This window comes from Giraffa tippelskirchi, chromosome X, assembly GCF_054371585.1.
Source record: "Giraffa tippelskirchi isolate mGirTip1 chromosome X, T2T-mGirTip1v1.2.pri, whole genome shotgun sequence".
Taxonomy (NCBI): Eukaryota; Metazoa; Chordata; class Mammalia; order Artiodactyla; family Giraffidae; genus Giraffa; species Giraffa tippelskirchi.
This window is the reverse complement of record NC_137289.1, coordinates 125,134,698-125,161,623: the sequence shown is the minus strand read 5'-3', so window position 1 is coordinate 125,161,623 and position 26,926 is coordinate 125,134,698. Positions and strand designations below refer to the sequence as shown.

The 26,926-nt window shown below is 37.2% G+C and overlaps 1 protein-coding gene across 3 annotated transcripts in view; it reads right to left on the bottom strand.

Annotated features, from left to right (window-relative positions):
• Window positions 1-26,926, bottom strand: part of DMD (dystrophin) — a 2,147,259-nt gene that overhangs the window by 1,122,148 nt on the left and 998,185 nt on the right. For all 3 annotated transcript variants that reach the window (XM_081564318.1, XM_081564319.1, XM_081564320.1), the window contains one exon: window positions 20,018-20,165. In XM_081564318.1, the coding sequence (XP_081420444.1) occupies window positions 20,018-20,165 (148 nt within the window). The remainder of the gene's footprint in view (window positions 1-20,017; window positions 20,166-26,926) is intronic.

Sequence of the window (26,926 nt, the reverse complement as noted above, 5' to 3'; positions counted from 1 at the left end):
ATCCCTGTTTCTCAGAATAGTATTTAGCGCATAGTAGGTCCTCTACAAATATTTGTTTAGTTATATATTGAGAGAGTTGCTTGGTGGAATCTAACTGGCTAAGAGCCCACACTGATACCCATTCTGCAGTATTTCCCCTTTTGGAAGCAAGGGCTTAAAATCTGATTTGAGGAAAGCTGACAATGATACACAAAATAACCAATTTCCTCCCTATTTTTTAAAAAGTAATTTGATATTTTAATGTGAGATTCTTGATTCCCTTATGACCACAGTGAGTCCATCTTAATCACATGTGCCGCTTTATTTTCAAGCAGAAAACACATACACAGCACCTTCAAATGGAAACTTAAGTAGAAATTAACCATTTAAAATGTGTTTACATGTGGAATGTCTAGAAAGAAAATAAGCATAACAGGACCACAAAATCTGTCATGTATGTTCCTCTAATAACAAGTTGAGGATGTACTTTTTCAAGTATGCTAAGCTACTTCAAAGTGAAATCTATATGCAGGTGAAGAAGCAACAGTTAGAACTGGACATGGAACAACGGACTGGTTCCAAATTGGGAAAGGAGTATATCAAGGCTGGATATTGTCATCCTGCTTATTTAACTTTTATGCAGATTACATCATGTGAAATGCTGGGCTGGATGAAGCACAAGCTGGAATCAAGATTGCCAGGAGAAATATCAATAACCTCAGATATGCAGATGACACCATCCTTAAAGCAGAAAGTGAAGAGGGACTGAATAGCCTTTTGATGAAAGGGAAAGAGGAGAGTGAAAATGTTGGCTTAAAACTCAACATTCAGAAAACTAAGATCATGACATCTGGTCCAATCACTTCATGGCAGATAGATGGGGAAACAATGGAAACAGTTACAGACTTTATTTTCCTGGGCTCTAAAATCACTGCAGATGGTGATTGCAGCCATGAAATTAAAAATGCTTGTTCCTTGGAAGAAAAGCTATGACCAATCTAGACAGCATATTAAAAAGCAGAGGCATTACTTTGCTGACAAAGGCCCGTCTAGTCAAAGCTATGATTTTTCCAGTAGCCATGTATGCATATGAGATTTGGACAATAAAGAAAGCTGGTTGCTGAAGAATTGATGTTTTTGAACTGTGCTGTTGGAGAAGACTCTTGAGAGTCCCTCGGACAGCAAGGAGATCCAACCATTCCATACTAAAGGAAATCAGTCCTGAATATTCATTGGAAGGACTAATGCTGAAGCTGAACTCCAATACTTTGGCTACCTGATGCGAAGGTCTGACTCATTGGAAAAGACTCTGATGCTGGGAAAGATTGAAGGCAGGAGGAGAAGAGGACGACAGAGGATAAGATGGTTGGATGGCATCACCGACTCCATGGACATGAGTTTGAGCTAGCTGCAGGAGTTTGTGATGGACAGAGAAGCTTGGCATGCTGCAGTCCATGGGGTTGCAAAGAGTTGGACACAACTGAGTGACTGAACTGAAGCTACAGCTTGCCTTACAAAGTTCTCACCAAAATTATAGTGTAAAAATCTAGAAGTACACAAGAAACCATAATGTCTTGAACAAAGCTTATCTTCAAAACTTCCACTTTTGTCCAGACTCTCTTCTACTAAAATACATTCAGTAACTGTTATTTATAGGCTAAAACACAGACTTGGGCATGGATCTTACAGTGTCCTTCAAAAAGCTTTCCAAATTTGTCTGTCCAGTCTGAGCAAACACTGTCCACCTGGGAACCTGAGTTACCTAAGCTATTGACACTTAAAGTCATTTCCATTCTCCTAACAGAAAGCAAAGAGGAACTAAAGAGCCTCTTGAGGGTAAAAGAGGAGAGTGAAAAGGCTAGCTTAAAATTCAACAGTCACAAAACAAAGATCATGGCATCCAGTCCCATCACTTCATGGCGAATAGATGGGTAAGCAATGGAAATAGTGACAGATTTTCTTTTCTTGGGGTCCAAAATCACTGCAGATGGTGACTGCCGTCACAAAATTAAATGCTGCTTGCTCTTTGGAAGAAAAGCCGTGACAAACATAGACAGTGCATTAAAAAAAAAAAATAAGACATCATTTTGCTGACAAAGGTTCGTCTAGTCAAAGCTATGGTTTTTCCTGTAGGAATGTATGGATGTGAGACTTGGATCAGAAAGAAGGCTGAGTGCCAAAGAATTGATGCTTTCCAATTGTGATATTGGAGAAGACTCTTGAAAGTCCCTTGGACAAGGTTTTTCTTAGAGAACACCAGCTGTCACTACACACAGACCTGTCTTAGCTGCTTACCAAATTTTGGCCACCTATCAAAATCCTGCTTTTATTTCAAATCATGGGTGCCCTTGCATCTACTGTTGCCTCAATAATCGACATCTTATAGTCATAAAGAAAAGTGAAAGTGAAAGTCACTCAGTCGTGTCTGATTCTTTGTGACCCCATGGACTATACGGTCCATGGAATTCTCCAGGCCAGAATACTGGAATGGGTAGCCTTTTCCTTCTCCAGGGGATCTTCCCAACCCAGGAATCAAAGCTGGGTCTCCTGTATTGGAGGCAGATTCTTTACCAGCTGAGCTACCTGGTAGCTCATAAAGGATCTTCCAAATCTATATCTCAATAGGAGATTAATATGACAATGTAATTGAAAGGGCTTCATAAATTGGAAAGTGCCTTATTATGTTATGACTAATGTTATTGTCATCATTAACAAGTCTAACATCATCTCTAATAATAAAAATAACTTTTAATACTCTGATTTTGATGAACTATGGGTCAAATGATAACCCACAGCAATAAAGAAGTTATGTGTCACCCATATTGATAATGACATAAGATGGGTTTAATTAGGGTTATACTGATCACTAAATACCATTTTTATGGATGAAAGAAGCTTCATTTTTATTACTTAATATCCTTAAGGCTTCTTAGGAGGGCTTGACCCTATAGTGAGTGGTGGATATTATTCTCTTTATTAGTTTCCACAATACTTATTAGACATAGCTGTGATTTAATTTGTTCTTAACATTTCAAACTTCTGACTGATGGTGAGTAAGCCACATAATATTCAGATTCCAAGGCCTTCAGTTATTTGCTTGTGATTTGGAATAAACTATTTAATTGTTCTAAGTCATAAAAAGTTGTAAGTATAATGTTACTACTTCCTGTTTTTTTTTTGAGAATCACATCAAGTAATATTTCTTATAATCTTTAAATATAAAGGAACTAAAAGCAACTTTAAACACTACTGCAATTAAATAAATAAATATTACTATAAATATTAATTAAACAAGTGTTGTGTTACATCTTTCTGGACCTGTTTTTGTAAACGTGGTTTTATACCATCTTCCCTACTTAACCATTTCTAAACTGGCTTCTTAATTTTTTAAAAACTAGTATTTTTCCCTTATACTCTTCATATTTTTACCTTTTGACAATCAGAAATGACCCAACACACACACAAACACACATACATGATTATAACAAAAAAATCAGTGAAATAATACTTTCCTCTGTGTGATGAACCCTGAAATTTCCTATTTTGCTTCACTAAACACAAACACTGGTGGTGATATAAAAATTGATATCATGACTCACAATTTGGGAAACACTAGCCTACTAGATTAAAAAAAAAAAAAAAAACCTAGGAAAAATAAACCAAAAATGTAACCAGCAGAAAAGGAAATGAGTCCTAACCTTTCCCATTTCTTTCCATGCATCTTTAATCTGTCCCAGAGCTCCTTATTGTGTCCTAATTAAACCACAATTTCTCATAACACCTTCACTTTAAAAATGTTTTTCCGTTTTTCTGGATGTAAGTTTCCCCCCTTACTTACTTACACTTACTCCTTGGAAGGAAAGTTATGACCAACCTAAATAGCATATTAAAAAGCAGACACATTACTTTGCCAATAAAGGTCCATCTAGTCAAGGCTATGGTTTTTCCAGTGGTCATGTATGGAGGTGAGAGTTGGACTATAAAGAAAGCTGAGCACTGAAGAATTGATGCTTTTGAACAGTGGTGTTGGAGAAGACTCCTGAGAGTCCCTTGGACTGCAAGGAGATTCAACCAGTCCATCCTAAAGGAGATCAGTCCTGAATGTTCATTGGAAGGACTGATGTTGAAGCTGAAACTCCAGTATTTTGGCCACCTGATGCGAAGGGCTGACTCATTTGAAAAGACCCTGCTGCTGGAAAAGATTGAAGGCAGGAGAAGGGGACAACAGAGGATGAGATGGTTTGATGTCATCACCGACTCAATGGAGATGAGTCTGAGTAGACTTCGAGAGTTGGTGATGGACAGGGAGGCCTGGCGTGCTGTGGTCCATGGGGTAGCGAAGAGTCGGACACAACTGAGCGACTGAACTGAACTGAACTGAGGCTTCCCTCATCTTCTTTCCTGTGAAGCACTTCCAAATATTCTAGTCATTTAGTTAATCCTTTTCTTGTGTTTTCCCCAACACCTGTTATTGTACATAACTCTATTACACCTCTTCGCTGTTATTTTAGTTGCTTAAATATCCCTCTACTGAATGTATGATTGATGTTTCAATTGTTTAAATGTCCATCAACTTTAGTGAAGCTTGACTTCTCTGTGAGTAGACTGGAACTTTGTTAATTTTTATGTCCTAAGCACCTAGCACAGGGTCTCACAGAAAGTAGCTCCAAAGTAAAAGTTTGCGGAATACATGTATTGATTTTAAAGGTTAATTGAAATAGAAGGAATTGCTAGAGTAAATGTTCAAACATAGTGGTGCTACACAGTTTCTACAAAATAAGGGTAATTTCATGGACAGATCCATCCCTCAGGTAGGACAACTAATTGATTAGACTCCCAGCCTTGTGCATGGGAGTGGTTGGTGTCATGGACTCGTCTTATTTGAACATCATTACAATTCTATTTCAAAATTTCTGTTCTTCATGATATCCCAAGGAGACTATGAAGGATTTAAAGAGTTCTGTCTTCTTAGATGACAGTATCTTGGGTGGTTATGTACTGGTTGAATTGCCCTGAATACTCTTTTAGGGATAGTCCTGATTTTAAGATAAAAATTGCAAATTCCTATAAACTACGGATTGGTAGTGCTGGCTTATTACAGAATACGGATCTTAAACAAAGGTTTACAAGCCTCTGTTAAGCCATGCTGTGTAGCTTATTATTTTTTAAACAATTGTGTTGTTTTAAAGTGAAGGTTGTTTCAGCAATCCATTGTTAATATTTAAAAATACATATATTGCCCTCTTGTAAGCACATACAAGTATCATATATTATTTAAAAACAAATAGAAATTCAAGGATAAAATGTTTGAAAATGTATTATTTAAAAATAGCAGTAAAAGGGATTTTCAAAATAAATCCATGTTAACTAGGATTTACAATACAATATAAGCCTGTACTATTAGTTGTAATGCCAGGATTTGGAGAACTATGCTGGAACATTAAATTTATTCCTTTTCACAGCCTGCAGACATTTTAATGTCTGAGTAGCAATAAGAACAAATTACCTAAAAACTTTTAATAGTGTATAATAAATTAGGACTGAATGGTAATGCAAAAGTGGGTGCAACAGGATGAAATTATGAATCTCATATAATGATCCAACAACACTTAAAGTGTGAAAACAACATTGGTATTCTGGAATATATGACCACAGTTGATCCTAATTGTTTTTCTCTTGTCAAATAGAAATTGCACATCAATCTCAAAGTATTGCAAACTGTTCATTACATGCAAATGGTTATGCTGTGCAGGCTCTCCAAGGGGACTCAAACTTATTTACAAAAGGAACCAGGCTAGAAGAAGAGTTTCTCTGATGACACTAGGTCCCCATTAGTGTTCTTTACTTATAAGCAATAGAAACTGTCTCTGCCAGTAAGGAAATCCACAATCAGGAAATGGAGTTCACAGGATGGAAGGGAAAATCAAAGAATCAAACTTGGGGCAATCAGGATTCTAGAGGGTCCCCACAGCAAGGGTCACTTGTTGGTGTTGACCAGGTATTCTCTTTAGAATGGACGAAGTCCAAATTTATCTCTTATCTCAAGTTTAAAAGTCTCAAGAAAGAATATGATTGGCCAAGCTTGGGTCCTATGCTTAGGACCATAGAGATGACGGGAGAAATGCTCTGGCAGAACAACCTCAAGAACTCTCTTGGACAAAACACTTGATTTATTGTCCCATGAAGACTGCTCAGGTACTCAAGAGGACCTGGCAGTACTATCAATAAGGAGAATAGTTTGTATATTCTCTTCAAAATGTCTAAGTTCACCACACACTACTTATGTGACTTTAAAATCTCTTTTTATTTTTAATCTTACCCCTTCTCCTAATACATAGAGCTGGAAGTTGACTCAAATAACAAGTTGATTTTGATTTACATTTTGTTACCATGACTTTTAGTGTATTTGATAATCATGGTTGAAGTCTATTTTACTGTTATCTCAAGCAACAAAGAATATTTAAAGAGAAGGTAAGAAGGACCCTTGTACTTTTATTGCAACTTTTTATTACTCTATCTTCTAAAGCAAGAGTTAATAAACCTTTTCTGTAAAAAGCTACATAGTTCATATTTTGGCCTTTGTGAGCCAGGCAGTCTCCATGGTAACCACTTATCTTTGCCTTTGTAGCCAGAAAGCAGTTATAGATAGTAAATAAGTGTGGTTGGGTTCCAATAAAACTATTTGCAAAAACAGGCAGCTAGCAGGATTTGGCCCCATAAGATACCTCTTCTGGAGAATTTAATATTAACAGTGTCAATAATATTTAGTGTACTATGTATTATATCAAACTCATTTAATTGTCAGACATCTGAAGGATGTCATAGGTGAGATATTTACTCTAATAATGATCAGTTCAGTGTTCCACATGGAGTTCTAGAAACTATGGTGGCAATATTAGTTTGTTTCAGGTTGAATTATTCCTCAAAATGAATCCAATTAAGTAAAATGAATGACTACATCTAGGACAAGGAGGACACTAAAACTTTGAGGACTCTAAAGCTATAAACTAAAATTATTTATTGACAAATAGAAAGTAATTGTGAGCCAATAAAATCTCAAGGGGAAACATGCCACCACGTGGTCTGATATGCACTTGTATTAGACTTCTCTGCTATCTTTCACTCACCCATGTCCCTGAATCTTTCCTCCTTACTAGTTTTGATCAGAATAGCTTAATATAAGTTTACTGCCAGTAAAGTGCTGTCAACTCTAGCTTCACAAAAGAGCAAGAATTTAAAAATGTGTTAACTATGACGTTTGCAAACAATCCCGATCTCTGCCTTGTACCTATAATTTGGTTCTACAGTAGGAAGATTCACCATTCTTATGACTAGATACTTGCTATTCAGCTTGATGAACAGTTCATCCTGAACCAACTCATCTGTGAACAGGCCTCTTGTACTGTAATTTGTCAATTTTATCATCGTTCAAAATTTACAACTCATGTCAGAACATTTTCTCACTCTCTTTGTATGACTTGTTCAGAGCGAGCTCTCTCCTTATGATGCCTTTCACCATATTGCTCTTTTCTGTTTCCTAAAATCTTCTCCCAGTTGAGTTTGGGAATCCCTGCAGTGTTATGGAGGAGTGACAAGTCTGACTCTGTGACTCCATGGACCGTTGCCCACCAGGCTCCTCTCTCTGTCCATGAGATTTCCCAGGCAAGAATACTGGAGTGGGTTGCCATTTCTTTCTCGAGGGGTTCATTTCAACCCAGGGATCAAATATGCCTCTATGTCGCCTGCATTGGCTGGCAGACTCTTTACCACTTGCGCTACCTAGGTAAGAAATACTTAACTGCTGTAGAAAAACACTCATTTTGCTATGCTGGCTCCAGTGTTAACATGTCATGCATTTCTACCTTGGCCTTCATATGCTGTTGCTGAAGCTGAAACTCCAATACTTTGGCCACCTGATGCGAAGAATTGACTCCTTGGAAAAGACCCTGATGCTGGGAAAGATTGAAGGCAGGAGGAGAAAGGGACAACAGAGGACAAGATGGTTGGATGGCATCACCCAGTTGATAGACATGAGTTTGAGTAAGGTCCGGGAGTTAGTGATGGACAGGGAAGCCTGGCATGCTGCAGTGCATGGGGTTGCAGAGTCAGATACAACTAAGTGACTGAACTGAACTTCATATGCTGAACTCATGAGGCTGTGAGCTTACTAAGGGAAAGGGGACACTTTGCCAAGTTTGTATCTCTATTCACAAGCCAAGTGCCTGCCTTGCACACAGTAGGCTGACACTAAATGTTTGTTGAATGAATTTTGATGTTTATGATATACTCAAAGGATCAGAGAATAAAAGCCATCATATTGTTAAACTTTCAGCAAATATGAGAGTTTCAATTATTCTGTACAAAGAAGAGAGGGCGGCTCCATGAAAAGAAGATTTTCTTCCATAGAAGATGGGTAAAAATGGCAGAAAGGACAAGTTTGGGGATAGTTTGCTTAAGGGAATAATATGATGAAAATATAATTCATTTATCCAATTATTCATTATAGTGAATATAATATGTTACATATACGAAAAGATTGTTCTAGGTACTGAGAGTAAACTGGGGACCATGAAACACAAGGTCCCTGCAAGATTTACATTCTGGTAGGAACTACAGAAAATACACATGCAAACATATAAACATATATTATAATTTCAGCAATTGACAGTGTTATGATGAAACTGAAGCAGGATAATTCGGAGAGAAATTAAGCCTGTGTGTGTGTGTGTGTGTGTGTGTGTGTGTGTGTATGGCCTTTTTAAAACAGGAGAATTTACAAAAAGCATATCTGAGAAGATAACATCAGAACACAGACAACTGCAAGTAAAGAGAAGTGTACAAAAGTCCTGAGAGGGAGGGAATTAGGACACAGGGGATCAAGACTGGGATAGGGTAGAACCTATAGCAAAAAGAAAAACAAATTTAATGGCAGGAACTAACGTTAGAAGGAATAGTAAGAAGGCATGCAAGGAGAGACAGCAATGAGATCGGAATGGCTGGAACATCCTCTTCGCAAAGTGTTGTACTTCATTAAAATTACCTATATTAGCATTAATCTTATTTTTCATTAAACAATTTCTGTTTCACAATGCTTCCATGTTGATGTGAGCAGGGTTTTTTTCCTCCCAATTTGGAGTTTGTAATTAGTATGCTTCACTTTGTTTATGTATTTTTTGTAGATTCTTACTCTCCTGATAATTTCTTACTCTAAGAATGGGGATCCCTTGGGGATGATGTATTTTCATGCATTTTAAGCAGCTCTTTACTGCTATGGCTATTACAGTAACTTATAGTTTCAGTTCTTATTCCTTTTCCATAATGTGTAGCAATTTTTCATCTTCTTAAACATACTATGCTGTACAACAGCACTTAAAGAACAAGCCATTGAGATTATCCAATTATTTTAATATACTTATTTTACAAAAGACATTTGACAGGCAACAACTTAGAGCCCCTCTCTGACTTTCTGTTCTTTGCTAAACTCCCTATAAATCTGTTACTACTTCTGAAAAGATGCATAGGAGCCAATAAGTTACAGAGGAGCTTCTAAGCAGCAATAAAAGGCAAACAATATTTACATAAGAATGAGGTGCCCAACTGTTTAACTGTATTAAGAGACTGAATTCTCATGCCTCTACCAGCTAATAACATTGGAAAGCTTACTTTAAGATATATTCCCATACTTACACATCACTGTAACCCTAAAGCAAGGGACTAGAGACAAATTATCTTTGCAGTAAATTTTCATGTTGATTCCCTTATGTTAGTGTATATCCTCCAGTTACAGAAACCAGGGGAGCTTTGCGACCACCGAACACAATTTTATGAAATTTTATTACTGCTGGGGAAATATAAAGGGCCAGCAATTGTATGAATTATTCTTAACACTGGGGTCCCAAAGAAGGGCAACAGATGGCAGAAATTTTTACTCAAATGATTTTTTCCATCAAAGTCTCTATCAACATTTGAGTCCCAGCAGTGTGACTGTTAAGAAGCCCTCAAACGCACCAGCCAGCTGGTAAAATCAGCACTATAAAAACCGACTCTACAGAAAACATGCTTGTATTCAATTTGGTCTTTTACACCATATGCCTTTTTCTAGATAGCCTTTGATTTACTCCATATTTCAAAGTCAGTTATCTCTAGTTGAGTCCTTTGGGGGAGTACACTACCAATTAGGTATTAAAGTATATCCAAATAAAAATACAAAAACTCACTATAGCAGATAGTGTCAGTGACCTATGCACATTTATTCAACACTGTTTCTGGGCAAGCCAATGATTTTTCAGTGATGGTGTCTGCCACTTGAGGGATTTCTAGGCTGTAAGCTCAGAGATCGAGGTGAGGATAATTACAAAGTTTGGGTATCTCCTTTAAGGGGAAGACAGCTTTTTTTATGAACTCACTTGTTTCCAACTTTGGGGCAGGAGTTATCCAGCTCCAATGCATTCTTGGAATCTAAACTTGTAAGAATTGGGTCCTTTACAAAGTGCTTTGGAATTTTCCTCCATCACAGATAGCCAATGTAAGGCAGAGCTGAAGAGCACCTAAAATTGTCTATGACTCTCTTTTAGATGCTTCTTTCATTGCCTTCCCTTTGCCAACTCCAAGAAGCTAGTGCCTTTTCCCTTGATTTATTTCCTCATCCGAGAGATCACAGTAATGTTATGACTGTATAATTTATAGGTAATTTTTCATTCTCCGTGCAAATTTCTAATTTGAGAAAAGGAAAAAAGTGCATTTTGCTTAACTAGACAATGAATTTAAACTATTATTTTGAGATTTGATGGTGAACATAAACATTATGATATGACATGCTTAACCCATGTTGCTTAAGTATCTACAATCACAATGAATTAAAGTGTATCATTATGCTACAAAGCTAAGTTTTTAACTGTATTTCTTTACAGTAATACACAAAAATATATTGTACTTCTATCATACAATATATATTATGAAGGAATGAAACACAGTAGTAATGTTGAAAGATATACTAGAAGACTAACTTTAATAAGATATTTGGCCTAAAAACAGCAGAAAACTAATGCCACAATAATGCATTGCTGCTTTATTCCCTATGCTTACCATTCACTAATTTAAAGCCAAAAAAGTTTTATCTAAATAATCCTACTTCTGTTTACTTCCTGAAGTTAATTTCAAATGGAATTTAAGATTTCAAGGTCTCCTGCTTGCTCATGGTAATGTTTTTATAAAGGACTGTTACTTTTTAATACAGTTCACTAAATAGCACTATCTAATCAAATCAACAGGTTTCATTTACATTAATAGAAAGGTTATCCCACTTTTTAAAATAATCAATCTAATTTTGATTTTTATTAGTTCTACTGACAACTTCTAGAATTTTTAACTCCATTAAAATAACAACCCATGCTTTAAAACTCATTTCTTTCTACTCTAGAAGAACATGTAGAGCTAAATGTTAGCATGTTATGATTTCCACTTTTCTGTTTTCACTCAATGTACTTGTTGGCTCACCAATTCACTCTGTCACTAGATGAGTTGACATTATTTTTTTAACTTTCCTTCATGGTGCTTAGCTTTCCCTTTGAAAACTCCCATTAACATTCACTATCGTTAGTTCTAAAAGGAGGTAAACATGCCAGCTTTCTGAGAAAGATTTGTTTGGTTGAACTGGAATTTTCTTCACTTTTTTAAATTAGTTTATTTATCTATTTTTTAACTTTACAATATTATATTGGTTTTGCCATACATTGACATGAATCCACCATGGGTGTACATGTTTTCCCCTTCCAGAAACTCCCTCCCACCTCCCTCCCCATCTCATCCCTCCGGGTCATCCCAGTGCACCAGCCCCGAGCACCCTGTATCATGCATCGAACCCGGACTGGCAATTCATTTCCAATATGATAATTTACATACTTCAATGCCATTCTCCCATATCATCCCGCCCTCGCCCTCTGCCTTAGAGTCCATAATACTGTTCTATTTACCTGTGTCTCTTTTGATGTCTCGCACACATGGTTATCATTACTGATTAACTAAATACCATATATATATGTTAGTATACTGTATTGGTGTTTTTCTTTCTGGCTTACTTCACTCTGTATAATAGGCGCCAGTTTCATCCACCTCATTAGAACTGATTGGAATGCATTCTTTTTAATGGGTGAGTGATATTCCATTGTGTACATAAAAATAAGCATTATTGAAAATACCTGGTTATTCAATCTGTATTTCAGATGTTTGGGGATAGCACTTCAGTAAATGCACTTCTGTTCTCATAGATACAGGTTAATCACTTAGGAAGTGTGATTAGTTAGAATAACGTGTAATGAGTAATTATTTTGTTGAGAATGAAATTTTAAGTAATTTATGCACATCTCATTTTTATTATTATTTAAAAGAAAACAGATGTAGAGACTTAAGACACTTAATAGGATTCTGTAGCTATTAAAGGAGCTGGAATTTGAACCCACACTTTCTGAATATGGCTTCGAACATCTTAGCCAATCCTCAGAACTTCTACTATAAGCTAATGTGGCATGTCACTATTTTGTGGATGATAAAATTCTGTATATGCACTCAATCACTGCTTGTTGAATGAATATTTAAGATGTACACAAATAACTAAGTGAGCTTATTAACAGACCAATTTTAGTGGCATATCACATGATTGATATTTTCTCATATAAAAATGTGATATTTTTAAAAGATTTCCCATGCTGCATGACATTTTAAGAATATATTGAAAAATATTAATATACTTAATTTTATCATTCAGTTGTGATGGGGAAAAAATAGCTGAGTTTCATGGAGCCAGGCAATCTTTTCTTTTCACTATTGGTAGCAACTTTATTTCAAATAATAACACCAAACATCAGTAGGATTTATCTTTTTTAAGTTAAAAATAGAAATAAAATATAGCTTGATAGAAGTATATACAGACAAGCTCATAACGTGCAATGATCTATTATTCTATTTCTAATCTAGACATGATATATGGGCTTCCCTGGTGGCTCAGATGGTAAAGAATCCACCTGCAATGAGGGAGACCTGGGTTCAATCCCTGGGATGGGAATATCCCCTGGAGGAGGGCATGGCAACCCACTCCAGTATTCTTGCCTGGAGAATTCCCATGGACAGAGGAGCCTGGCGGGCTACAGTCCATGGGGTCACAAAGAGTTGGACACAATTGAGCAACTAAGCATGGCACAGACATTCTTGCTGAAACTCATACAGATGAGGTTTTAAACATCAGTGTACCCTTGTAAATATTTGTTTACCACATGGCCTACTTGGTTGATATTCCTCAAAGTAACCATTACAAGTTCAGGGCAACAAATCTATCTGCTACTAACCTGTAGCATCTACATTTTGTTTCCTAAAATAATTCCTCATCAAAAATTTAGATCCTTGTATTCATTGTTGGGCTTCCCTGCTGGCTCAGTGATAAACAATCCACCTGCTAATGCAGGAGATGCAGGTTCAATCCCTGGGCCAGGAAGACACCATGGAGTAGGAAGGGTCAACTCACTCCAGCATTCTTGCCTGGAGAATCCCATGAACATAGGAGCCTGGTGGGTTACAGTCCATGGGATCACAAAAGAGTAAGATATGACCAAGTGACTAAACAACAAAAAGAATAATTCATTGTTAGTTATTCAATAATGATAATGACCAAGAGAGCTGAAATTACCAGATTCCATTTGTCTTATCAATGGAGATGCCTGATACTGTCTTTCTGGACCGTTTTCTGAGACTTACCAGACTAGAAAGATAACCTCAGGTTTCTTATATGTGTGTGTGTCTATGCAAGTATACACAAGTGTATATGCATGATTTTGGACCTTGTTAATCACAGGGGGAGGGGGAAAGGACGCTGTAAACTGTTTAGAAGATTTCTGTTATCATTCACAGTTCCTTAGCTAGAAAACCTTTTTCCAAGTATAAGAGGATCTTCTTTTTATAAGAAGATCCTTTTATACTTTATGTATGTGCTGTGTGCTATGCTTAGTCGCTCAGTCGTGTCCAACTCTTTTTGACCACATGGACTGTAGCCTGCCAGGCTCCTCTGTCCATGGAGATTCTCCAGGCAAGAATACTGGAGTGGGTTGCTACACCCTTCTCCAGGGGATCTTCCCAACCCAGGGATCAAACCAACCACTCCCATATTGCAGGCAGATTCTTTACTGTCTGAGCCACCAATGAATGAGTAAAAAAAAAAGACTAAATAAGATAGTTTTTTTAAAAAAAAATATCCAATTAAAGAAAACAAAGTTCTGATGAAATGTTCACTTACATTTAAATCCCAGTGTCAAGAAGTAGAGACTTTAGTCATTCTCAAGGCAATTAAAATTATTATACATTGAATAGTTTTAAGATTATATAGAGGGCTTCCCCAGTGGCTCAGCAGTAAAAAATCCTACAGCAGTGCAGGAGACTCAGGTTGGGTCCCTGGGTCAGGAAGATCCCTTGGAGCAGGGCATGGCAACCGACTCCAGTATTCTTGCCTAGAGAATTACATGGACAGAGGAGCCTGGAGGGCTACAGTCAATGGGGTCACAAAGAGTTGGACATGACTGAAGCAACTTAGCATGCACACATGCAAGACTGTACAGAAGCAAACATACTAAAATATCAAATGGCATTAAAATTGTTTTGGACTTCTGCCTCTGGCCTAGACTAGATTTAACTTCTTGGCTACAAATTTTAAAAAATGAACAAAATGCACGAAACAGTGCTTTTTGAAAGACACTGGACACTGGGTAATTAAAATCAGTCATCTCTGAGAAATTAGAAACAAATGAGAATAAATGAGGTGAGCCCTACAGTTGCCCCAGCTTACTCTCTGAATAGAGTTCCAAGCTATGACAAAGGACAAGGGCAGAAAACCAGGGGGTCTTCTTTAGAGGAGGAGATGGAGCTGAGTATTGAGGGAAACCAAAGTGGTTAGAGTCACAGGGCAGAGCATCAGAGAGGGGACAGATATATGGAGAATAAACATTGGAGATCTGCAGAGAGCACCCTTCCAGTTTCCAGTTAAATCCTAACCAGTTTCCATATGACAAGTGAAAAGTGAAAATGAAAGTGAAAGTTGCTTAGTTGTGTCCAACTCTTTGTGACCCCATGGACTATACAGTCCATGGAATTCTCTAGGCTGGAATACTGGAGTGGGTAGAATTTCCCTTCTCCAAGGGATCTTTCCAACCCAGGGATTGAATCCAGGTCTCCTGCATTGCAGGCAGATTCTTTACCAGCTGAGCCACAAGGGAAGCCCAAGAATACTGGAGGAGGTAGCCTATCCCTTCTCCAGCAGATCTTCCAGACCCAGGAATCAAACCGGGGTCTCCTGCATTGCAGGTGGATTCTTTACCAACTGACCTACCAGGGAAGCCCTACAACAAGAAACTACCAATGTCCAGGGAAAGAACTATACACAATAATTAAAGCAAACAATCACCAGAGCTCACATATGGCTGGGACAGTACCCGTTACGGCCAGACACAGTGAAACATCATACAAGAACATCAGAGAGAGTATTCACATGGGTTTTGCTTCAGTAGTGGGGAAAATTTAGCCCTAGATTTTAGGTTGTTCTGCTCAAAACTCAAAGTATGCGAGTAATACACTCCAAAGATCAAAGTATTTACAAGCAAACATAACTATGTTTCAGTACAAAGGTCAACAATATTTATCTGCACAAACATAACAAGCACTCAACAAGTTAAAATTCACATCTGGTATTCAATCAAAAATTACCAGTCATCCAAAGAAGCAGGAAAATGACACTCATAGAAAGGAGAAAAAATAATTGGAACTGACCCAAAATAGACAGAGATGATAGTACTGGTAGGCAAGAAACATTATAAATGTTATTGTAACTGCATTCTGTATATTCCAAAAGTTAAAGATTGAATGTTGAGGTCAGTTAAGATATTAACACGGAAAATGTTAAAATTCTCAAATCACACTTCAGCAATGTATTGAATCACACAAGACAGCAATGTCTGAGGTTAAAATTATACACTAGATGAGATAAACCACAGACTAGATAAGCTAAAAAAAATAGATTGGTTCATTTGACAGTAGGAATTATTTAAAATGAATTAGAGATGGTCAACACCAAAATCAGATTGATTATATTCTTTGAAGCCAAAGATGGAGAAGCTCTATACAGTAGCAAAAACAAGACCGGGAGCAGACTGTGGCTCGGATCATGAACTGCTTATTGCAAAATTCAGACTTAAATTGAAGAAAGTAGGGAAAACCACTAGACCATTCAGGTATGACCTAAATCAAATCCCTTATGATTATACAGTGGAAGTGAGAAATAGATTTAAGGGACTAGATCAGATAGACAGAGTACCTGATGAACTATGGACAGAGGCTCGTGATATTGTACAGGAGACAGGGATCAAGACCATCCCCATGGAAAAGAAATGCAAAAAAGCAAAATGGCTGTCTGAGGAGGCCTTGTAGGGCTATTTGTAACTAGCTGTGAAAAGAAGAGAAGCAAAAAGCAAAGGAGAAAAGGAGAGATATTCCCATCTGAATGTAGAGTTCCAAAGAATAGCAAGGAGAGATAAGAAAGCCTTCCTCAGCGATCAATGCAAGAAATAGAGGAAATCAACAGAATGGGAAAGACTAGAGATCTCTTCAAGAAAATTAGAGATACGAAGGGAACATTTCATGCAAAGATGGGCTCGATAAAGGACAGAAATGGTAGGGACCTAACAGAAGCAGAGATATTAAGAAGAGGTGGCAAGAATACACAGAAGAACTGTACAAAAAAGATCTTCACGACCCAGATAATCACGATGGTGTGATCACTCACCTAGAGCCAGACATCCTGGAATGTGAAGTCAAGTGGGCCTTAGAAAGCATCACTATGAACAAAGCTAGTGGAGGTGATGGAATTCCAGTTGAGCTCTTTCAAATCCTGAAAGACGATGCTGTGAAAGTGCTGCACTCAATATGCCAGCAAATTTGGAAATCTCAGCAGTGGCCACAGGACAGGAAAGGGTCAGTTTTCACTCCAATCCCAAAGAAAGGCAATGCCAAAGAATGCTCAAACTACCACACAATTGCACACATCTCACACGCTAGTAAAGTAATGCTCAAAATGCTCCAAGCCAGGATTCACCAATACGTGAACCGTGAACTTCCAGATGTTCAAGCTGGTTGTAGAAAAGGCAGAGGAACCAGAGATCAATTGCCAACATCTGCTGGATCATCAAAAAAACAAGAGAGTTCCAGAAAAACATCTATTTCTGCTTTATTGACTATGCCAAAGCCTTTGACTGTGTGGATCACAATAAACTGTGGAAAATTCTGAAAGAGATGGGAATACCAGACCACCTGACCTGCCTCTTGAGAAATCTGTATGCTGGTCAGGAAGCAACAGTTAGAACTGGACATGGAACAACAGACTGGTTCCAAATAGGAAAAGGAGTATGTCAAGGCTGTATATAGTCACCCTGCTTATTTAACTTATATGTAGAGTACATCATGAGAAACACTGGGCTGAAAGAAGCACAAGCTGGAATCGAGATTGCCAGGAGAAATATCAATAACCTCAGATATGCAGATGACACCACCCTTATGGCAGAAAGTGAAGAAGAACTAAAGAGCCTCTTGATGAAAGTGAAAGAGAGTGAAAAAATGTGCTTAAAGCTCAACATTCAGAAAACTAAGATCATCGCATCTGGTCCCATCACTTCATGGGAAATAGATGGGGAAACAGTGGAAACAGTGTCAGACTTTATTTTTTTGTGCTCCTAAGTCACTGCAGATGGTGATTGCAACCATGAAATTAAAAGACGCTTGTTCCTTGGAAGAAAGGGTATGAGCAACCTAGACAGCATATTAAAAAGCAGAGACATTACTTTGCCAACAAAGGTCCATCTAATCAAGGCTATGATTTTTCCAGTAGTCATGTATGGATGTGAGAATTGGACGGTGAAGAAAGCTGAGTGCTGAAGAATTGATGCTTTTGAACTGTGGTGTTGGAGAAGACTCTTGAGAGTCCCTTGGACTGCAAGGAGATCCAACCAGTCCATCCTAAAGGAAATCAGTCCTGGGTGTTCAATGGAAGGACAGATGTTGAAGCTGAAACTCCAATACTTTGCCCACCTCATGCGAAGAGCTGACTCACCGGAAAAGACCCTAATGCTGGGAAGGATTGGGAGCAGGAGGAGCAGGGGACAACAGAGGATGAGATGGTTGGATGGAATCACTGACTCGATGGACATGGGTTTGGGTCGAGTTCCAGAGTTGGTGATGGACAGGGAAGCCTGGCGTGCTGCAATTCATGGGGTCGCAAAGATTCGGACACAACTGAGCGACTGAACTGAACAGAACAGAGAAAATAAGACTGAAAATAAAAAGAGCAGAACATCAGTGAGTGGCCTAATATATGTTAACAGAGTCCCTGAAAAGGGCAAGGAGCAGAAAAATATTATTTTTAAGTAACACCTTTAAATTTCTAAATTTGATTAAAACTATGAACACACAGATCCAAGAAGCTTAACAGACCACAAGAATAAGAAACATCAAGAAAACTATACCAAGGAATATCATAAACCAATTGCTCAATTCCCAGGAACACTCCCTAATAAACCTGTATCCATTGCTGAATGAGATGACAAGCTGAAATATATGCCAATATCCATATCAAAACAACCACTCTCTGTGGAGTAGAAGGTGGGTATATATTTACCTACAATACATCTCTACATTGCTTCATTTTTTATAATGAGTATATATTATTTTTATAACAAAACAGATTAATATGTATAACTATCTTGCAACAGACATCTTTCAAAATGGCAAGAGGTTTATAGATCTCCCCAGGAATACCCTATATTTCTTTCTTTAAGTCAGAGACCTGGTGATGCTACATTGGCTCAACATTCACTTTAGTGCTATTAAAAATATACTTTCTGTATGATGTAAGATTAGAAATCGATGAATTTCCTCTATCTGCAATGGTAATGCTGATGAGTATAAAGATTTGATTGATATACACATAATTACACAAAATTTTACAATATTCATTTTCTACATTTACATAGCTTACATATATATAGGGGTGTATAAATGGTTACTTTCTTAATATCAGAAGGCATCTTTTCTATGCAAAAAATATTTGAAAATGGAGAATTGTTAAGTTGAAAATGATATTACTTTTATGAAACTGGCATTTTGAAATGAATGGACTATTTAATGCATTACCCTTTTCTTTGCTTTCATCTGTCTTAATCAATATTTTCTGGCGTTCAAAATCTGGCCACAGTTCAAATCTCCTTGACTGAAAATTGCTACCTGAACAATCTGAACTAAAAAATATTGCAAAAGTACTTAAGATTTGGTGTAGTGAATCCAGTATTTCTTATACTTAAGCCATATACTTTATAACCTAAATTATAACCTCCACAATCCACTTTATCTGCATAATCAAAAGACACAGCCAGTTGAAATTAAACTGTACGATAGTTATAATCCATATGTTGCATTTCCATTAACAAAACCCATAAAACAGTCAATAAGTACTGCCAATTAACTCTGTATTGTTTTGGCCTCTGGCCTATCTCAGAAGGCATTTTGTCAATAGAATATACAGAAATATTGCTACATCACCACACAGTATCTTTAGGGAAACAAAACTGTAATTTTATAATGATGAATATTTCTAGTGACTACATTATTGCCAAGTATACCACAAGTTCTCCTCCTGGACAAAATCCAACATAAGGCAAAAACACACACTGCCCTAAAGCCACAGGAGACCCTGCTGTAAAATGCTTCTCTGTATCCAAGATTCAATTACACTTTGCAGTTCATCAAATAAACCGGTTATGTCTAGACTCTCATCCTGACACAAAACGTTCCAAAAATATCATCATGACAAGTTCTAGTATGTGCAGTGCTGACAACAAAAGTCAGGAATTATAAATTTCCATCATCCTTCACAACCTGAACTTAAAGAAGTTAAGCAGTCATGATGTTGTGGTGGAGATAAAAAATAGTCTGAAAAACACAGATTTCAAAAACTTACCTTAAGATACCATTTATATTTGGCATGTTCCCAGTTCTCAGGAATTTGTGTCTTTTTGAGAAAGTGTTCAGCTTCTGTTAGCCATTGATTAAATATCTTCATATCATAATGAAACCGCCGCCATTTTTCAACAGATCTGTCAAATTGCCTAGAAATAAAAAAATAGGGATCAAGAAAAATAAATGGATTATATGGACATAGAATATATGGTATTACATTAATAAAGATATTATTTTGATAGTTTTTCACATTTGTCCATGTCAGTTTCAGTTAACATAACTAATACTGAATATAGGATGAATTAAAATATTTGATAAAAGGTTGGCATTCCCCTTTAAAATGAATACACTTTGTGACTGAGATGAAAATAGAGATAATTATTATGGAATATTAGTGTTTTCTTCCCTATGAGAATAGTTAATTTTTAACAAAACTTCAGAAATTTAAAAGTACATTAATATCTAATAAATTATTTTGAAGCTCTATACTAAATCTCAAAAGATTTTTGGATCAAAAATTATCTCATAAAGTCTGTCAATTTCAGTCATATCTTGAGCTAAAAGTGTCTGCTCATTAGGCTCTTCAAGCATTCAGGATGACAGCTGTAACTTCTACATTGGCTTAGATGTAAGAAATCTACCAGTTAACTGGTATATTAGTCTTCCTTTCTCCTCCTAGTTCCACTGTATCCACTAGCATTTTAAATTGTAATGCTGAAGGAATTTTGTGAAAGGTAATGTGTCAACATCTCACATGAAAAGAATATTGAGAAGGAAATATTTGGTCATTTCTGGTCACAGAAGAGACTGAGCCAGGAATTATATGAGTGAAGGTTTTATCTTTATGCTAAGAGACATGTACATAAAAATCACATAGGGCATTATAAAATAAAAAAAATAGCAGTAAAACGCTGATTTTGGGTCCCCAATCTAGACCAATTACACCAGTATCTTTAGAGGTGGGATCCTGACATTGGTATTTTTAAAAGCACCCAGGCGACTGCAAAGTACTGTCAATTTGAAAAATACTATACAGTGAAAGTTTTAAAGTCTATGGGGCTCATGATCTACTGGGTCTGCCAGGGCCTGTCCAAACAGGCATTTGCCAGCATGAAACAAAAGCCATCCTGAAAATTCCTGCCTATTGAGTGACGTCACAGTACAGCTGTTTGTACAGTTCTCTGAGATCTGTTCTTAAGATGCAACGGATTAGTTTTGAATATCTTGAGGATCTTCTCAGATCTCTACCTCCTCTTAGGAAATTTAAGTAATTTTAGAATCCAAATCATGTCACAAATCCCTATTCTTTTACTAGGACAGGAATGGAATTCACATTATAAACCAAGCACTGGGGTCTGTGGATATACATATCCCATTCCATTAACTCCTACAACATCCTCTGCAACATAACAATTATTATTTGCATTTTTCACTGGAGAAAGGTGAGATGCTGAGTAAGTTACCAAAAGGTAAATAGATACTAAATGGCAGACCTGGAATTCTAACTCAGATCTCTCTGGTTCCAGTGGTGTCTTTTAGCAACTTACATTAAATTTTCTGGGATTTCCTTTTTTCAAGATGAATTTTCACCAAATTAAATAATTCAAAGTGATAGTTGTAAGGCTTTTTTTTCCTATTTTTATTATTTTGTTCCAATATTTAATTATATATCTACATGTACTCTATCATGCATTCTATTGGGTATTACATTTAATGATTAACTGTATTTTCACCTTAAAAATATCTAAAACAGTATTTTGGTAGCATAAAAATGCAGCTAATAATAGCCAAAAGAGATAGTCTCTATCACTAGCTTATAAATAATGGAGATGCAGTCATAGAGAACAGACTTATGGACACAGGCAGGTGGGGAGGAAGGAGAGAGTGGGACAAATGGAGAACATATACGCTACCATATGTAAAAGAGATAGCCAATGGGAATCTGCCGTATGACTCAGGGAACTTAAACCTAAACGTAAGACCAGAAACTATAAAACTCCTAGAGGAAAACATAGGCAAAACACTCTGACACAAATCACAGCAGGATCCTCTATGACCCACCTCCCAGAATATTGGAAATAAAAGCAAAAATAAACAAATGGGACCTAATTAAACATAAAAGCTTTTGCACAACAAAGGAAACTATAAGTAAGGTGAAAAGACAGCCTTCGGAATGGGAGAAAATAATAGCAGAGCAAACGAAGCAACGGACAAAGAATTAATCTCAAAAATATACAAGCAACTCCTGCAGCTCAATTCCAGAAAAATAAACGACCCAATCAAAAAATGGGCCAAAGAACTAAACAGACATTTCTTCAAAGAAGACATACAGATGGTAACAAACACATGAAAAGATGCTCAACATCACTCATTATTAGAGAAATGCAAATCAAAACCACAATGAGGTACCATTTCACACCAGTCAGAATGGCTGCTATCCAAAAGTCTACAAGCAATAAATGCTGGAGAGGGTGTGGAGAAAAGGGAACCCTCTTATACTGTTGGTGGGAATGCAAACTAGTACAGCCACTATGGAGAACAGTGTGGAGATTCCTTAAAAAACTGGAAATAGAACTACCATATGACCCAGCAATCCCACTGCTGGGCATACACACCGAGGAAACCAGAATGGAAAGAGACACGTGCACCCCAATGTTCATCACAGCACTGTTTACAATAGCCAGGACATGGAAGCAGCCTAGATGTCCATCATCAGATGAATGGATAAGGAAGCTGTGGTACATATACACAATGGAATATTAATCAGCCATTAAAAAGAATACATTTGAATCGGTTCTATTGAGATGGATGAAACTGGAGCCCATTATACAGAGTGAAGTAAGCCAGAAAGAAAAACACCAATACAGTATACTAAGGCATATATATGGAATTTGAAAGATGGTAACGATAACCCTATATGCGAGACAGAATAAGAGACACAGATGCATAGAACAGTCTTATGGACTCTGAGGGAGAAGGTGAGGGGGGGACGTTCTGGGACAATAGCATTGAAACATGTGTATTATCATATGTGAAACAGAACACCATTCCAGGTTCGATGCATGAGACAAATGCTCAGGGCCGGGGCAATGGGATGACCTAGAGGGATGGGATAGGGAGGGAGGTGGGAGGGGGGTCCAGGATGGGGAACACATGTAACCCCATGGCTGATTCATGTCAATGTATGGCAAAAACCACTACAATATTGTAAAGTAATTAGCCCCCAACTAAAATAAATAAATTAATTTAAAAAAAAAAGGAACTTACAGGGGTGGTAAAGGGTGGGAGGTGGGAGGGAAGTTCAAGAGGGAGGGGACATATGTACACCTATGGCTGATTCCTGTTGATATATGGCAGAAACTCACACAATATTGTAAAGCAATTATCCTTCTAGTAAAAATAAATTTATAAAATAATTATATCTGCAATAAATAATGGCATTCTATAGTTGATCAAATGTTTTATATCCATCAGCCACAAAACAATCTTGGAAATGTTTGCATGATTAATAATAATTTTGTTTTCATATATTTTCAGTGCTAATATCCAAAACATGACTTAAGAATACATCTGAAGAATGTATTCCCTATAAACAAGAATTGTACATTGCGTATGTCTTACGGGAACTTGAATCACTGGAGTCAGAGAGCTGTTAAATGAGAATCTAAAATACAGTGAGTCATAGTTGGCATTGTATCATCTTGGTGAGGCTGTAGTTGATTTTAATTTTCATTATATATATATATATATATATATATATATATACATATATATAGTTAGTTTTCCTGCAATGCACGCTTCATACTTTGAATATTCGGAAAAATACAGTAAGTAAAATTTATTTTAAATTGAAAAGTACAGTTGATTTACAATATCATATCAGTTTCAGGTGTACAATGGTGATTCAATAGTTTTGTAGACTATTCTCCATTTAAAGTTATGGCTATCTTTTAAATACTGGCTGTATTCCCTATGCTGTACACTATATCCTTGTTGTTTATTTATTTTATACATAGTAGTTTGTGTCTCAATGCCATATCCTTATTTTGCCCCTCCCCCTTGGTCTCCCCACAGGTAACCACTAGTATATTCTTTGAATCTGTGATTCTGTTTTTTGTATATACATTCTTTTCTTTTAATTTTTTAGATTCCATATATAAGAGAGAACATAGAGTGCTAACATAGAAAACATCTTCCTCTGTGTGACTTACTTCACTAGGAATAATACTTTTTAAAAGGCAATCTCACATGCTAACAACTACCATCTCCATCTTTATCCACTATAGTTCGAGAAACAGACAGAGGCTAACCAGACCACAGAGGAGTTGTCATTTGGTCATTTTCCACCTCTGTAACAGTTGTCAGTCCCCTTCCTACTTTGCTTTTTTCTCTTACCCAATCTGGAGAAGGCAATGGCACCCCACTCCAGTACTCTTGCCTGGAAAATCCCATGGACGGAGGAGCCTGGTAGGCTACGGTCCATGGGGTCGCTAAGAGTTGGACACGACTGAGCGACTTCACTTTAACTTTTCCCTTTCATGCACTGGAGAAGGAAATGGCAACCCACTCCAGTATTCTTGCCTGGAGAATCCTAGGGACGGCGGAGCCTGGTAGGCTGCCGTCTATAGGGTCGCACAGAGTCGGACACGACTGAAGCAACTTAGCAGCAACAGCAGCATTACCCAATCACCATATTTACCCACTTGCCAATGCTTTTATTTATTGGAAGATGATTATTTCTTCAACATCTGGGTTATAAATACTCTTCCTTCTAGGCTACTACAGATGTGCCCCTCCACCACTCACTGCACTGGCAGTGACCATCTTCCAGAAGATTCCACAAAGTCCCCTCCCACCCAACCCCTCTGCCTCTTCACAGTTTATCAATCATCTAGTTTATCCAAGAGAAGAAAACCTTCAGGGCCCACACAGTTGATCACGGTACCTCTCAGTGCTGCAAGACAAAGTTGGAGATACGAACATAAGGGAAACGCTCAGGCTTCTCTACTTACATTTGTGTTCCAGGTCCACAAAAATGGGGCAGGATGAAGTTGCCAGCCACCAAGGACTCTCTGCAGTCTCCCCTTCCCCCCATGCCCTACTGTCTCAGGATTTCGTGACTTTGTACATTAGTCCAGTATTCCCGAAATGCCCTCTTTCCCTTTACTCCGTTTTCACTCAACTCCTGCAAGCTGAATCTTTGCATACTTAAAGAACTGACATGAACCATTAGGTTGGCCAAAAAGGGTATCCGGGTTTGTCCTTAACATCGTTCAGAAATATCCAAACAAACTTTTTGGCCACAGTAATACTTATACTGTCACTTTGTAAATATCTGAATATAGAGCATTCAATAGTCTGCAACTGCTAAAACTTTGAAAACAGTAAAGTTGATTTAACTTTATTATTAAAATTAATGTTAAAATGAGTAACTCTATTCAAACAAAATATTAAAGAATAAAAGCATGCACTTTACATGTGATGACATTTAATGTGAGTAATAATATTTTAAACTCCATTTCAAGCATCACATAAAAATTTTAAACATACTTTCTAGAATTTTAACATGTGTTGTTAACAGCCAAGTGTAAATCTATTCTTGAAATTACTGTGTAAAATTTCATTTTTTATCATGCCTACTTATCAAATTAAACTCTTTCCCATTAAGGAACATCCTGAATGAACAGATATAAATTTTGCTAGTTTTACAATGTTACATTTATAAATTTAATCTCTAGTCACTCACTACGCTCCCTAAATTCCCCTCATTCCATTAACTGGACATCCATGACTGAAGGAAAATGCAGCGACAACAGGAAACACATAAAGATATTACAAATAGCATTCAAGGAAATAAATGTAAGTTTTACTCTCTGTATTATTACTAGAGGGAAAACAAAAAAGTTGTTGCATTTTTTTTCCTGACAACAAGAGGAAATGTAGACCTGCCTAAATAAAGGACAAAAAATATCAGTATAAGCATATGGATAATAAATCAAGCAATTTTTAAAATTTTGCAAATATTAAAATTCTCATTCACTATGCAAGCGGTATTTAAAATTACACTGCTGCTTCATTTATGTGCAGCATAACTTATTTCCTGCTGTTCTAAATCAAGTTAGTCAGATTATTCTCAAGCATAAATTACATTTAGGGAGTAATTTAGGTACTTTGGGACATACTTTAACACTTTCAGGCCATTAAGGTGGTGCTGAATTCCATGAAATAGATTTAAATAAATAACACCCTAGTAGCCTTCTGACATAATCCATTGTGGCTTTATACTTAAGGTCTGCAAACTCAGCACTGGGCTGCTAAGTACTGACTCCTACATATTTCATCTTTGATTAGGTGAGTGGGAGGGATTTTGGCACAAGTCTCATGGTCCGCATTAGAGGAGCTGATAAATATAAGTTAAATTAGTCATTTGCCCCAAACCATAGTACCTTACTCGCCTTCCCATGCTCCCGCCCCCTGATCTCAGCTTCCCCAGTAATCCAATTATTTAGTAAAACCTAAGTATTGGGTTGGCCAATAAGTTCCTTTAAGTTTTTCCATGTTTATTGGTCATTTGTCTTTCTTATTTTGTGAAGATGGCAAAAGTCTTGTGTTATTGTGAAACATAAAACACATCTGTGGTCTTCCCTAGTGGTTCAGTGGTAAAGAATCCACCTAGCAATGCAAGAGACACGGGTTCAAACCCTGGTCTGGGAAGATCCCACATGCCGTGTAGCAACACAGCCTGTGCACCACAAAACTGAGCCTGTGTTCTTTTAGAGCGTGGGAATCACAACTACTGAGCCCATGTGCCACAACTACTGAAGCCTGCATGCCCAAGAGGCCATACTCCACAACAAGAGAAGTCGCTGCAACCAGAAGCGCATGCACACATTGCAACTAGAGAGTAGCC